The 16,359-nt window shown below is 40.0% G+C and overlaps 1 protein-coding gene across 2 annotated transcripts in view; it reads right to left on the bottom strand.

The window, feature by feature from the left end:
• SIK2 (salt inducible kinase 2) overlaps positions 1–16,359 on the bottom strand; it is a 96,598-nt gene that overhangs the window by 73,490 nt on the left and 6,749 nt on the right. Inside the window, exons 2-3 of one of the 2 annotated variants that reach the window (XM_034754724.1) lie at positions 14,921–14,963; positions 12,916–12,979 (exon numbers count right to left, since the gene is read on the bottom strand). In XM_034754724.1, the coding sequence (XP_034610615.1) occupies positions 12,916–12,976 (61 nt within the window). In that variant the 5' untranslated portion in view covers positions 12,977–12,979; positions 14,921–14,963. The remainder of the gene's footprint in view (positions 1–12,915; positions 12,980–14,920; positions 14,964–16,359) is intronic. The other variant, XM_034754723.1, reaches the window with a different exon arrangement.

Below are 16,359 nucleotides of genomic sequence, written 5' to 3'. Positions count from 1 at the left end.
TAGATTTTGCTCTGGAAGGAATTCCTCCAGCGGAGACCATAACAGGCAGAAGGTATATTCACAACTGCCGCTAAGTGTGCAAAATTCTGGATGTCTATAGCGAAGAGTCGGGAGACTCACTTCAGGCCAAAAAGATCAGATCAGATCATCCTCTCCATGAGCTAATGTATAATACTACACAACATGTTTTGAGCCGAGTTGCCAAGCATCTCAATGAGATGCACCTGATGGATGTTCATACTGAGAATTCGCAATACTGATAAACAATGAACAAGGGAATGTTTACTAGCTGCCAGCTGCTGACAAATTAAAGAATTTTCTTTACAGTTTATACTACCTCATTCAAGAGTTGGAATTAAAGGATCTTCAACAAAATCTGATTTGTAAAATAACGTCATCAAAAGTTATTTTGTTACTAATTCTGCAGTACAAAGTTTTGAAGGAATCTGTTCTTGCCTGAAAGACCCACTCAATCTCAGCTTTGGTGCAATCAAATTGTGAGGAGCAGGGAGCATCAACAAAAAAGACAAGTCAGATTAAGAAAAATGGGACTCCAAAAGGATAATGTTTATATGTCCATGGCTAAGTGCTAGAAACCTGCAAGACGCTATGGATTCTGAGCCCCAAAAGAACACTCCACTATATGCTAGTGCAGGGGTCGGCAACATTAGGCACGCGGCTCACCAGGGTAAGCACCCTGACGGGACGGGCCACTTTATTTACCTGCTGATGCGGCAGGTTTGGCCGATCGTGGCCCCCACTGGCCGCAGTTCGCCATCCCAGGCCAATGGGTGCGGCGGGAAGCCGCGGCCAGCACATCCCTCGCCCGCGCCGCTTCCCGCCGCCCCCATTGGACCAGGACAGCGAACTGCGACCAGTGGGGGCCACGATCGGCCGAACCTGCTGCATCAGCAGGTAAATACCCTGGCGAGCCGCGTGCCAGAGGCTGCCGACCCCTGTGCTAGTGTGTAATCCAAGAGCATGAAAAAAGCAGGATTTATTTCACATGCTATTAGTCTAGAAGAAGGGAGTTTAATACAAACCAATAAAGCATTTGGTAGAAAGAAGGAAAAGCTTTCACCTGAAAAGATCTGATTTGATTCTCTGATGATTTTTGTGTAAACAACAGCCTTTTTTTTTTTCCTCTTTGCTTTTACATAAGAGTTCTTCTGGACACATGCCACCCTGGCACGGACACATGCAGTCTAATGATAAGGATTTAAAGGTGAAAAGAGAATACAGCCCAGACAACTGGAATGGACTTGGTAAATTTTAGTGAGTTCAGTCTCTTGTGCTAAGCACAAGAGACAGTAAAATCATTCAGCCTCTGACTCCTCCATTCTCTAATCATCAGGGTTCACAACATCACAGCTGAACTTTATTCTAATTGCTTCTGGGTGAAATTTTTTCTTGTTGGTGCTGTCAGACAAAAGTTCTGCTTCAATGAAGCGGTCCTCACCATCCCCAACTGTGTTATCATGACTGAAAGAGAATGTAAAGACTGCAAATGCCTAGGTGTTGAATATAAGATATGGTGTTAACAACAAAGCAAAAATATAATTGTTAGGAAACACCCCATTCTATTCAGAACATCTACGACGACAGCTCAACCAATGAACCATAATGAGCAAGGAACTTTCTAGATCTCAAGTTAGTTTTAACTTGATCTCATTTCTGTTCTATTTCTTAGTGGTCTTAAACACTATGGCAGGGGTAGGCAACCTACGGCACGCATGCCGAAGGCGGTACGCAAGCTGATTTTCAGTGGCACTCACACTGCCCAGGTCCTGGCCATTGGTCTGGGAGGCTCTGCATTTTAATTTAATTTTAAATGAAGCTTCTTAAATATTTTAAAAACCTTATTTACTTTACATACAATAGTTTAGTTATATATTATAGACTTATAGAAAGAGACCTTCTAAAACGTTAAAATGTATTACTGGCATGCAAAACCTTAAATTAGAGGGAATAAATGAAGACTCGGCACACCACTTCTGAAAGGTTGCCAACCCCTGCACGATGGTAATCTTCCTCTCTTTGTTCCTTCAATTATGAATCAGTTCTGAGGTACTGCCTAGGAGCCACAGTCATGGGCCAAGACAACATGGTGCTAGGTGCTGTACAAACACAGAACAAAGTTTTTGGTACTAGTTTTTTGTTTGTCATTAGTAAATAAACCACTCTCTTACATAGCATCTTATCAGTATAGTGAATTTTTTTGTGTCTGGCAACCTGCAGAACTAAACAGCAGGGAATCATTTTTTTTCTCCCTTTGGAACCTCAACATGTTTCTATGACACAAAAAAGTAGTCACCAAAACAACTACAAAAATATTCAGAATAAGAGAAAAAAACATTTCCATATAGAAATTCCAATCATCACTGAAAAATTCCATCACCTAATAGACGGCCTCAATAACTCCTAAGGCATAAATACTCAGAAAAAGTTGAACTAAGGAAAAAAACTATAAATGTAAACAATATTAAACTTTCAATAATGCATCTAAAGGCATAATTCTATTACTTTACACAAGCAGCCCTGGTCTATGCTACAGAGTTAAATTGACGTAAGGCAACTTAAAGTGATCTAACTCTGTACACATCAACAATAAAATCTTGTTCCCATCAATGTAACTCACGTGCTACGCCAACTTAATAACTCCACCTCTGTGAGAGGCGTAGCACTTAGGTCGACATAGTAAGGTCAACGCAGTGTAAGTGCAGACACTGTGTTGCTTACATTGACCGTTGCCGGTTTTCAGAAACCATCCCACAATGTCCCACACTGACAGTTAAATCAGTACAAGTGCTTCTGGTGAGGACGTGCACCGCCGACACAAGGAACTTAGTGTGGACATGCAAAAGCGATGTAATTACTATGATGGCTGATCGTCGAAGTAACTTAGGTTGACATAATTTTATAGGTAGACATACCCAAATAAGAAAAAACGGTGATAGACAATTCACAAGTTAGGTTATGGAGAATCAGATAAATTGAGTGTTAAAGGCCTCTAACCCATTTACAAATCCTTTAATATATATCTAGTAGACCAAAAAAGCCTTTGTTTCACTAATAAAAATACAGATCTTCTTTGTAGAGTCACAATTTTGCAGGAAATATGACAGACATTAAAACTCAGAGACAACCATCACCATGGAAAAAACAGCCCATCAGTTTCTTTCTACAAGCTTAGGTAGCCTTGGCCACATGAGGAAAGAGATATTCTTTGCTCTGTGCTCATTTCTAAAGATCACCACCTCTTTTTTTCCCTTACACATATATCAATCTCTCCTGACCAGTAAATATGTCTATGGAAATGGGAATAATAGAAAGTGGTTGAGCTGTTGCAACTGAGGGCACAGCAGCAGAATCTTTAGTGAATCAATAGTGAATATTTTTGATTAAAAGTTCAAAACTAATGGGAGAAACAAACAAAAATACCAAACCCCTGAAGTATACAACTTTAATTCTAATCCCAGAATCACTGCAAATACTTTTTCCAGACAAATCTTGGGGTTAGAACTAAAAGTTGTACGTGAACCTGAGCTATCTGCACAACAGACTGTCTCCAATACAGAAGATGCAGAGGGAGATTATGAGGGAAACAGAAAAATGCAAGGAAACTCTTACTCTCAATGTCCTCTTAGATGTCATAGGAATTCCATAGAAAATATACATCTATCTAGTTTCTTATTATAATAATGTCCATCAGCATACCATCACAATGCTTCCAAGAGACATTCTAATTAAGCTCTATTCTTGGTTGTTTGGGCTAAATGACCTTCTTAAACTGAATGCATTTTTAATTCCAAAATTTGAGTCCATAAATCCTGGGACATGCTGGGTATAGAGATAGACTTCTAAATACAAAGAAATTCCTGACAGTCAACCAACTAAGGCCCGAATTTCACCTGAAATATTCCTAAACACCTACATTTCCCTGTGTCTAAGAAAGAAAGAGAAAAAAAAAAATCACCAAAACAATGAAATAAACAATTTAACGACCTACAAGTCTAAAAGCAGGATTCAGGAAGCATGGTAGGGGAGGATTTAGAGATAGCTGGGGTTTCACACACAGCCTCCTTGGCCCTCATAATGTCACCTGGGGGCAGAGTAAAGGGGCTGCCCACTCAGCAGGCTCCAGGCAATGTCAGGTTTTTTTTAAGCATGTTACTCAGTTAACTACCTAGAATATATTTACAACAACAAAAAATTGAGTCAATGTGTGTTTTATTCCCCTAGGATGATGTGGACAAAAAGCTCCAATACACTACAGAACTACAAAAAACACAAATAAGAGGTCATTCTAACAGCAAAGTCCTTCCAAACTCTCTCTAGTCAGATGCACTTACAAAAATACTCTGGGACAAGATGAATTAGTTGCTCAAATACCATAGTTATTGACACTTTAGAAGGACAGAGAAAGAGCCATACATAAATATAAAATGATCTTCTGCCTATCTAAACTAACATTTGGGAATATTAAGATGATATTCTTTTTTTTAAATCTATCACCAAGAATGATCTGTTATCAGATATTTACAATTTTATCTTTATAAAGACTTTAACTTCAGAAAATGATCAAACTTTATACAATAATAATAAAAATATCCACACTGAATTCTTCTTAACAACACCAAGAGACTTGTCTTTTAGACCTGCTAAGTGCCAGACACACACAGCACTTACTGTAATTTCTATGAGGAGTAAGGAGTCAAATAATTTCACTCCCAACGTACACAGTTCTATGAACTTTCTTTCTGCATCGTCAAGATTATAGGAAGGTTACAGGAATGATAATTGCAGAAGATTTCCATTAGCAAATACAATCTAGCTATGTAGAGAGTCCAGGCTTATTGAAACAAACAGCATTTAGGGCATCATTCACCCCCAATTAAGTCAATGTACAGTGTCTCATTGATTTCAGTGGAGATGAATCAGGCCCCTAACACAGATGGCATGAATTACTTGTTCTAAAATTCTGAATAAAAATTCCTTATGAAATCACGAAGTGTAGGTAGCCAGTTTGTGTAGCAGGAATGATCACATCTCAACTGCACAACAGCTCTGTGGTGCTGTGTAAGATTTTTTGGGGGGAAGGGGCACAGGAATTGTTTAGAAGTTTAGAGGAGCAGAATCTCCCCTCCTTGACTGGATATTCCCAGAAATATTTCTGAGGTTAGAGGATCCTATAGCAAACAGGCCTGTGTTAATGAATAGTGTTTGTAAATGGGATAACATTCTTTATAAACTTGAATATTATGTCAGATTCCCCTTTCCTGATTCTCAAAATTTAGGAACAACTAACCAGTCTCTGGGCTAGACCAATACATTCCTGCCAGAGCGACTCACTGCACACATGGGAGTCAAGAGAAGGCAGCTTTCAGCCATTCTTTGAGAGGTAACACACTGTACTATAAATAAGTGTAATGTGCTAATATAGCTTAGAAGTGCTGCATTTAAAGATCTAATTGATGTTATGTTCTGTATGTTTCCTCTCTGTAACCTGACTTGGTAGTAAAAACCTAGTTTAAAAAAAAAAGGGGGAGGGGGGGGGGACTGCTATAATTAATTTATTATGGAAAAAGTTCAGTCTGTTGCTACTGGAGTGAACTTTACCCCTGCCTTCTTCACAGAAGCAGGTAGCATTGATGCAACAGCCTACTTGCTGAAGGACGAGATCTCAACTCTGTACAGAACAGGTCTCACAGGGGACTTGTGTACACAGAGAGGTCACTGAGGACATAATGACCCAAAGATAACTGGCTGGTAATGTCACAGTAAGGTCTCATGTGTCTGCCACTCTTTCAGAGCTCTGACAATTATTTAATATATAGTGTAGTAATGCTCAGAGCCACAATCTGGATGAGAACCCTAACGTAGTAGGCACAGATTACCTACCATCCATTCTAAGGTTTTCTATGGTTCCCACAAACACAGTAACTAAGTGCTATGACAGCACAGAACAAGAAAAGAGCCTGGGAATCATTTATGCGATTGCAAGAGTGCAATAAGGGGTTAGCTTCAGGACTCTGGGGTCTCCCTTGTTTCCCCATCTTGCAACTTGAGGACTGAACAAAAGCTTTAAGGCAAATGTTTTAAAGTTTCTGAGACACACTGAAGAGCGACAATCTGACAAATTGCTCAATAAACCTAGTGGCTACAGATTCCAAGAGTCAGCAAACGCCTTCTCTGCCCTCCCGATCTCTTCCTTCTGAAGCTTCAGAAACATTGGGCCTCATTCTCCATTGCCTTGCAGCTTGTGTAGTCATTTACTCCAGTGCAAAGGAGGTGTCAAATGCTACCAGATCAGAATGGTAGCATTTTATACCCAGTTTGCACAGGTGCAAGTGATGAAAAGTTGCAGAGCTTGTCTACACTTGAAACACTGCAGTGGCACACCTGCAAGGCGCTGCAGCTGAGCTGCTGTAGAGCTTCAGTGTAAACACTCACTACAGTGACTGGAGGGTTTCTCCAATTGGTATAATTAATCCACCTTCCTAAGCTAGGTCAGTGGAATAATTCTCCCATCCACCTAGTGTGGTGTACACGGGGGTTAGGTTAACTTAACTCATCGTTCAGGGGTATGGATCTTGCACACCCCTGAATGACATAGCTGTGTCAACTTAACTTTTGAGTGTAGACCTGGCCTCGGATGGCTAATAATCACACTAACAGGCTTTTCTAGTAAGCAGGTTAGGGTAGTGTTAAGAACTGGGGGCTAAAGCCAATTACAGAATCCCCTATCATATTGGTGCTGAACAATACTAAGTACCGCTGAATACCATCTACTAGGGTTAAGCATGAGACTTGAATGTAAATATTTCCTGGAGGTGTAATAGTGCATGGTCATCCAGCAGGATGTATAACCAGAACCAGTAAAACAATAGGATCAATTTCACAATGCTGTGTGGGGACCTTAACTCATGACCTCTGCCAGAGGGGAAGAGATGTTTATTAATCTGGAATTTTCATGATAAATAAAAAGCACGGAAAATGTAAAATCCTATAGCCTTCCACGCAGCTTTACTAACACACTTAAATCCTGACCTGCAGCCCTCCCTGCCTCTTGCTATTCCAGACAAGGCCCTTTCTATGGCAGGGCCCATTAGCCATGCCAAAATTAGACTGGTTTTGTGATATGAACCAATATCTAGTAGGGACTGTGGTGGAGCTCATAAAACGTATTTTCAGCTGTGCCCTTAGAAAGATGTGAACTCCAGCCCCTAGAATATACTGGCACATCACCCCAGATTGCCATCAAACACTATTTTAAAAAAAGAAGTTTTATAAGAAGATTTAGAAATCCTTATCTAAGGTGCATCTAATTCCATTTCCATGTACCCAGACAGCCTACTTTAAACATTCAGTTTATGTTTTGCAATCCTAAATCTCCCCAATCCTGTTCCCTGTTCATTAGGCACTAACTCAATCTCACACCAATTACAAGAAGACAAGGTACACAGACTGATATATACAACATGGTTATATTTCAACAACGATCATTGCTTAAGAAAAGTCACATTTCCAAATCACAAACAAAAAATATTAGTTCCATCTTTTCCAGCAGGCTGACGTCTCCATCCAGGTATCTTCTTCCATTCCAACAGATCAGAACTCTAAATGCTGATCATATCCCGTCACAACCAAGACCACACACCATCCTGCTATTGTGGAAGCACAGCCAAATAGAAAAGGTCTCATTCTCACCCTATTTCCTTTCTGAACCCATTAACTCTTGCATCTCCAAAGTTGCTAATGTAACTAAGCCTATACTCAAATATTCCCAACAGTTTAGGGTAATATACAGAAACCCAAGAGAAAAGGATGCCAAAATCTGCAAAGTTAAATTCTACCTGTGCTAAATCTTAAGACCTCTGGGAGCACTATTTTAATAGATATATTTAAAGGTGACTGGAAACAGACTAGCTGAGTGACAGCATCATCTTGTTTGCACAGGAATAGCCCTTGTTCTTTCTGATACCTGCAGACTGGCAAATCTAAACCCTCATTACACCGAAATGTTGACAACCGAGAGTAGCCTATTTGGACTGAGTACTCTGAAGACCTCTAAAAGGCCAGAACCAAGCACAGCTGTGTTACATTATCACCCAAGACTGCCAGACGGGCCCTAAAGACCCAATGCGTGATGAGTGCTCTGCTTACTCTAGTGTCAGGCATCTGTCATTTTAGGACAGCCCAAATCTTCAGCGATTAGAAAGGATTTAACAAGCCCAAGGTCTGGTCTACACTGAAAAGTTGGGTCGACCCAGCTACATCACTCAGAGGTGTGCAAAATCCACAAACAGTTAAGTCTAACCAACCCCAGGTGTACATAACACTAGGTCGACAGACCTAGATACCGCCTCTTGAGGAGGTGGATTCCTACGTTGCCAGGAGAACCCCTCCCATCCCGTATAGTAGTATCTACACTGAAGCACCACAGCAGTGCCGTTGCCACTGTAGCATTTAAAGTGTAGACAAGTCTTAAGTCATCCCCACTGCATCTGTGAGGCAACAGGCCAACCCACCACTATACTGGAATATTGAATGTAAATCTTTATTCTCTGTTAGGCTACACGTATCAGGTTTTGGGGCTGAGACCATCATGTGCTATGGGCAGCCACTTATTGGATATTCTTGTGCTGTTAGCAGCCAAATGTCCAAAAGTTCTGTGGACTGAAGGTGGCCCATCTTCAGTTTCCAGTGCCAGCCACCTAAAATGCCACCACTGAAAACGAGAGAATCAATATTTTGAGGCAAAAACCACAAGCACATACTTGGCTTGCAAATAGAGAGTACATCAACAAGCAAAGATATGGAAACAAAAACCCTCAGTAATTTAATTACTGGCCTGGAATCTGCTGACTGCCTGTTAATTGTTTGAGCTCTCAAACTGTTAAGAGACCACCCTGTGATTTCCTGAGTTTTTTCACCCCATATGAGGACATCCACAACCAGGGCAAATATATCCAGAAATGTGAGTGTCTTTAGGAAACCCTTTCTTTTTCACAATCCTATAATAACTTAAAAATGAAGCTCCCAATCCTCCCCCTCTTGTCATGTTCATAGACAACTAGAGACCTTTGTTAGACATTGAAATGTTTCCAAATGTTCGGAAGATGAGAAAAAGCTTCCTTCACACATCTTGTTATCCTAATGAAATGATGGAGGTTCTTTACTACTACCACTGTGGAAGGAACACCTTGCAGGAATGTTCTGCCAGGCAAAGACCAGATACCTGTGTGAGATACGAAATACCTGTGTGAGAACTGCTCAGGAGGCTCCATACTCCAAAATTCTACTTCACAGTTCTCACTCAGTTTTTATTTGCTGCAAAGGGAATTCTGTTCATTGGAAGATTCTGATATGACAGAACTGCTTTCTGATCCCACCAGTCAAAACTGGCAAGGCCAGAACAGCAAACAGCCTGTGGGGCCAGAGGAAACACTGCCTTCTACGTAACCATGTATCATGACAGAGCCTCTCAGCATATTATGATTCTTTCAATAGCAAAACTCTCAGACTGGAAAAATAACAGAAGAATAGAAACTACAGTAAGAAAGCATAAGGCCAATCTCTATCCAAAGTCTTTTTCCTAGCTATATAAAGGCAGCAATAATTGGTAATGGGGAAAATGACAGTAGATGCCCCAGAGGTGTCTTGTGAAATGTCAACTATTCCCTCATGATAAAGAGAACAGTATAAGGTCATTTCTTTTGGGAGGAATGCTTTTCTTCTCAGGTAACTTCAAAGAGCAAACCTTTGACTCTTGTTGCATAAAGCCCGGGCTCATTATCTATTATGGTTGCAAATCTGATGGCGAGAGGACAGTACTACTATGTTTACCCTTTCTTCCCTTCTATATAGCCAGAACTACTAAGTCCCAGCATCTAAAAATTACCCTGCCCTCTGCTTCTGGAACTGTAGTGCACACATAAAAATAATTTCTGGGCCAAAGTTTTTCACTAACTACTAGTTTTAAAATGATCAAAAAGGAAAGGTAAGTCTGCACGTTCCTTCTGCTAAGATGTCATCACTTGGAGAGCATACAACTTGGGACTCAGATGCATCGAGGTGACTTCTTTATTCAGCCTTTCCTCATGGCTACAGTCTTCGGAGACCAACAGAAGCAAAACAACTCTCTTTAAAATATCACAACAAGCAAAATGCCAAATTTCATTTGAATTTATTATGAAAATCTTGTCCCTGCTCCAATTTCAGTGCTCAAAAGACAAAACTGAAACAAGGTCAGGTTCATGTTCGCTAAACTTACCAGAATTTATTGTAGAGTGACTCTGAGCAGCTATGAATAAACACTCCCCATAGGAGCCACGTTAAAAAAGTAAGTCTGATGACTGAAAAAGGCTAGAAACAAGAGTGCTTTAGCTTACCTGAAATATGGTTTGGGCCACTATTCATTGTGACAGAAGAACATCTAGCATGTTATGTAGGAAGCGTAAACCCAGATCCTGATCTCCATTACACTGGTGTAAATCTGATAACTTCGTCTTCAACTGAGTTACATCATTGTAAATGAGATCAGATTTCGGCCCACACTCCAAGAGCTAATGCAACCAGGAGAATCTCGAGTACAGAAGTTATTATAACTGTATTTGGCCCTGTTGCAACTGTTTCTGAAATAGTGTGTCCAGTTCTGGTGCCCACAATTCAAAAACGATATTGACAAACTGGAGCAGATTCAGAGAAGAGTCACAACAATGACTGAAGGATTAGAAAACATGCCTTATAGTAGCAGACTCCAGGAGCTCAAGCTATTTAGCTTAACAAAAAGAAAGTGAAGGGGTGACTTGGTTACAATCTACATGTACCCAAGTGGGGAACAATTATTTAGTAATAGGCTCTTCAATCTAGCAAAGAAAGGCAGAGCACGATCCAATGGCTCAAAGCTGAAACTAAACAAATTCAGACTAGAAATAAGGCGTAAATGTTTAACAGTGAGGGTCATTAACCATTTGGAACAATTTATCAAGGGCCATGGTGGATTCTCCATCACTGTGATTTTTTAAATCAAGATCGGATGCTTTTCTAAAGAAGAGTGACTCTAGGAATTATTTTGTGTTATACAGGGGGTCATATTAGATGATCACAACAGTCCCTCCAATCTTGGAATCTATGAATCTACATTGCTTTTTAATATACAATCAACTCTGCTAGAAGGACACCACACTTCCTTAACAGAATTTTGTTAAACCTTACATTAAGCGTTTACATTTTTAAGAAATATTTTTGTATTTCAATTAATAAAATGAGGAAAACAGTTTCAATTAGTGTCACAGCTTTTCCGTGGCAGATAAATGAGAAAGTGTGCGCTACAGTATAAATGTCCCTGAGGCTTCAATTTACATAAGAACGGCCATACTGGGTCAGACCAATGGTCCATCTAGCCCAATATCCTGTCTTCCAAAAGTGGCCAGTGCCCGATGCTTCAAAGGGAATGAATAGAACAGACCAATTATCAAGTGATCCACCCCCAGTTATCCAGTCCCAGCTTCTGGCAGTTTTATAGATTCATAGATTATAGGACTGGAAGGGACCTTGAGAGGTCATCGAGTCCAGTCCCCTGCCTGCATGGCAGGACCAAATACTGTCTAGACCATCCCTGATAGACATTTATCTAACCTACTCTTAAATATCTCCAGAGACGGAGATTCCACAACCTCCCTAGGCAATTTGTTCCAGTGTTTAACCACCCTGACAGTTAGGAACTTTTTCCTAATGTCCAACCTAGACCTCCCTTGCTGCAGTTTAAACCCATTGTTTCTGGTTCTATCCTTAGAGGCTAAGGTGAACAAGTTCTCTCTCTCCTCCTTATGACACCCTTTTAGATACCTGAAAACTGCTATCATGTCCCCTCTCAGTCTTCTCTTTTCCAAACTAAACAAACCCAGTTCTTTCAGCCTTCCTTCATAGGTCATGTTCTCAAGACCTTTAATCATTCTTGTTGCTCTTCTTTGGACCCTTTCCAATTTCTCCACATCTTTTTTAAAATGCGGCGCCCAGAACTGGACACAATACTCCAGCTGAGGCCTAACCAGAGCAGAGTAGAGCGGAAGAATGACTTCTCGTGTCTTGCTCACAACACACCTGTTAATGCATCCCAGAATCATGTTTGCTTTTTTTGCAACAGCATCACACTGTTGACTCATATTTAGCTTGTGGTCCACTATAACCCCTAGATCCCTTTCTGCCGTACTCCTTCCTAGACAGTCTTTTCCCATTCTGTATGTGTGAAATTGATTTTTCCTTCCTAAGTGGAGCACTTTGCATTTGTCTTTGTTAAACTTCATCCTGTTTAACTCAGACCATTTCTCCAATTTGTCCAGATCATTTTGAATTATGACCCTGTCCTCCAAAGTAGTTGCAATCCCTCCCAGTTTGGTATCATCCGCAAACTTAATAAGCGTACTTTCTATGCCAATATCTAAGTCGTTGATGAAGATATTGAACAGAGCCGGTCCCAAAACAGACCCCTGCGGTACCCCACTCGTTACGCCTTTCCAGCAGGATTGGGAACCATTAATAACAACTCTCTGAGTACGGTTATCCAGCCAGTTATGCACCCACCTTATAGTAGCCCCATCTAATTTGTATTTGCCTAGTTTATCGATAAGAATATCATGCGAGACCGTATCAAATCATGTTGAGACACCCAGAACATGGGGATGCATCCCTGATCACCTTGGCTAATAGCCATTGAAGGACTGATTCTCCATTAACTTATTTAATTCTTTTTTGAACCCAGTTGTCTTCTGGCCTTCACAATATCCCCTGGCAATGAGTTCCACAGGTTGGCTGTGTGTATTTACTTTATAAAAACTGATCCAGTAAGATGAAATAACCCGCAGAAGTAAATGATTTAATATTTTAACATTAAAATATTCTCTTGCTTACCGAAAATTTCTCCGTTTTTGGCGTATTCTGTCACAAGGTACAACATGCTTTTGGTCTCCATCACCTGTTGATGGAGAAATTGCTTATTAGTTTAGTTGGAGAAGGGTAAAAACTACATAAATATAGCTATTCCAGCCCTTCTCCCCCAAAGAAAGTCACTTAAGGTCTCAAGCCTGCAAACACGTACACAGATGCTTAAATTTAGTCACATGACTGACTTCAACCAGGCTACCGTGTGCTGACGGTTAGCCAAATGCTTAAGTACTTTGCTAAAATTGGAGCCTAAATGACAACTTAGATTTGATTCTTAGTCCCAAATAATAGCTATGAGAAGCTGACAACTCCAAATGCTAACTGAGTGAACAGACTTGGCCTGAAAGTGGTTTGCACTTGAGCCAACATGTCTGAGTAACTGTTCTGCTTAACTCTTCTTCTGACTTGCTGGAAAATTATTAGTGTCTGTAGACAGGAAAGAAGCTTGGAGCCCTTGCTGCCCTCAGTTGTCATGGTGGAAAAAAACAATGCATTGCACGTTTGGGAAAGAGTGGCTAATCCGATAAATCATGAGATTCTATTGATACCATAATGCAACTGTGCGCAGTACGGTAATGGAACCATCACATCCCCAGTTTCACCTTTCTGGAAATTTTACAAACAACTTAAAACTTCTTTCCTCAGACATCTATAGCCCTGATGCTGTTTGAGTGACCTTTTCCACAAGTTTCAGAGTGGTAGCCGTGTTAGTCTGTATCAGCAAAAAGAACGAGGAGTATTTGTGGCACCTTAGAGACTCTACGGTGCCACAAGTACTCCTCATTCTTTTCCACAAGGATAGCCTGTTCTCAATTTGGAAATACTGGACAAAATCTACATCTCTAAATTTGACATAAAAATTTCTGCGCTGTCCCAAACAAGGGGATTTCACCTAAGAATTCAGGACACAAACTTGCCAAGAAATCTACCCCCAAAAGGAAAACTTCCTTGATTACACTGCAGTTTTGATTCCTATGCATCACCCTAGCTTAATCTTTTAAATGCTCCCTCAATAGCTCATTACACAAGTAGCAGGACCAAAAACAGACTGAAAAACTGTATTTTAAAATAAAAATAGTCATTTAGGATTTTCTTCTCCAGCAGGTTATAACAATTTAAGTGTCAGTCACATTTTGGACCTTAACTATTTAAACAAACCTGAGCACTGTAATTTGTTAAAGACAGACCAACCTGAGTAAGTTGTGGGCACAGCCTCCTTTAGTCATGATTTTCCGGCTTTTTATTTATTCACAATCTGGAAACTACTGCAACAGTTTCAAGTAAATAATTGTTTTTGAAGAAATGTGTTTTTCTTCTTAGGTTTTAAAACATATTTTAACATGTTGTAGCCATGTTGATCCCAGGATATTCAAGAAACAAGGTGGATGAAGTAACATCTTTTACTGAACCAACTTCTGTTGGCGAAAGACAAACTTTCGATCTACACAGAGCTAAAGAACAAACAGCTGAAGACGTACTCCGTGTAGCTCAAAAGCTTGTCTCTTTCACCAATAGAAATTGGTCCAGCAAAAGATATTACCTCACTCACTTTGTATCTCACATACCTTTAACAGAAAATTATAAAACCCACATGAATTACCCAAAAGATTTGATATAGCTCTACAGATAGAACACAATGCCTGATCTTCAGAAAGTCCAACCATATCTGGGTCCTTATTTAATTCTATAAAGGTCCAGAGTGCATTTTGCCTGTAATTTTCTTTATTGAAAAACAAAATAGTATGGAAAGGTTGGTTGGGTTTAATTCAACACCTGGAGGAGGCAGGAAACGTCAATATTGTATTTTCTACACTAGAAAGCCATGAATTTGGTCCCCATTATGCCCAGCCCCCTCAAATAGGGAGCTCTGAGACTCATATTGTGGGCATACCCCCACGATGGGCACATTATATGTAGATAGATTAGAAGACTCAATGTTTTTGGCATGCTAATGTTACTTTTATCTACTTACCTATCTACCAAATGTATTTCTAATGTGCCAATGACAACAATATCTAGGAGGCAAACATAAAATTAAAAGTTGCATTACCTTTGTCCGTAACTGTCCTTGCTTCCCTCCAGTCCCTAATTTAACTGCTTTCCACTCCTCCCTCTCCCTCGTTTTTCTTTTTTGTCATTCATTTAGGAGATTGTGATGAATTTTACTTATGCTAGCTACTAATTTTATCCCCTAACATTTGCCTCTATTCCATGAATCACAAGTTGATTTTAAAAGGAAGTGCCAGACTATTTCCCATAACATGAAATTAAAGCTAAACAAGACTTTGCTAAATCAAGCCCTTTGTCTTTATTCAGTGGAATAATTCTGTCACCAAAGGGTTGATCTTTTATGTGAGCAATCCCACTGCCTTCAAAGGGCTGCAGGATCAGGCCCTCAGTTTGAATGCAAAGGGGTTTTTTCTTTTGTTTTATTTTTTGGTGCCTGCAATTTGAGTTAAACATGTTTCTTGCATGATATTTCAAATACGAAATCAGATGAAGCACCATTCATGAAATAAATTGGCCTAAATTTACTAAAAAGGTTGTTGACAGGGAAGTTAGGCCCAAAATGTAGATTCTGTAACATATAAGGATGTAGATTCAGATCAAAATCTTACTCTGAAATGCCAATAACCCAAAATGCCATGGCATCATGTTTGTATGAATAACAGAAAAGGAAAGATACTAGAAACAAATGTGAAACTGACTAATCTATTTTTACCATCCAATTTAAGTGAAATGCAAAAAGAATACAGCATAAATAGTGAAAAGTAAAATAGATTTTTAAGAAGTCTTTCAGGTCTAGAGTTCGATCATCCAGGTTCCTCAAGTCTTGAGTGGGAGGTGAAAAACTTAGAAGAAGCTAAAGCTAAAAGCTATAGAAAGACTATAGAAGCTTCTTCTGGTATATGTTCAATGAATTCAGACTTTTTTAATAGTTGGAGTGATTGTATTTGGCCATTAATGCTTCAAAGTTTGCAATCCTGAACTGTAAGGTCACAGAGGAGTAAGTTTTACGACCAAAAAGATCCAATCTCTTCCACTCCGTTATATGGAGTGGATCTGGAGTGGTGTTGTCTGCCCCGTTCATTCATGGCGTGCGACAATAAAAATTCCACTCTCTTGGAAGGTACATAATCATTTTTAATCTGTTCTTTTGCAAGTGGGCATAATTGTTGCTAGGGTTTTCCAGATAGTCTTGGCTGGGTCCATGAGAGCCTCATTTATTGGAGGAGTATTCTTGGAAGAGGTTGAAGTTTGGAGGATGTCCAACAACGTATGTTGGGACTCTGCAACTTCTTCCAGCGGTATACCCAAGGAGTCTGCAATCCTCTTAAACAGTTCTTGGAACTGTTTAAAGTCATCCCCATCGTAGGTGGTGGGGGCATGATAGTTTCATCCGGAGAGAAG

Source organism: Trachemys scripta, chromosome 21, assembly GCF_013100865.1.
Source record: "Trachemys scripta elegans isolate TJP31775 chromosome 21, CAS_Tse_1.0, whole genome shotgun sequence".
In the NCBI taxonomy this organism is placed as follows: domain Eukaryota; kingdom Metazoa; phylum Chordata; order Testudines; family Emydidae; genus Trachemys; species Trachemys scripta.
This window is presented reverse-complemented; position numbering and strand designations above follow the sequence as displayed.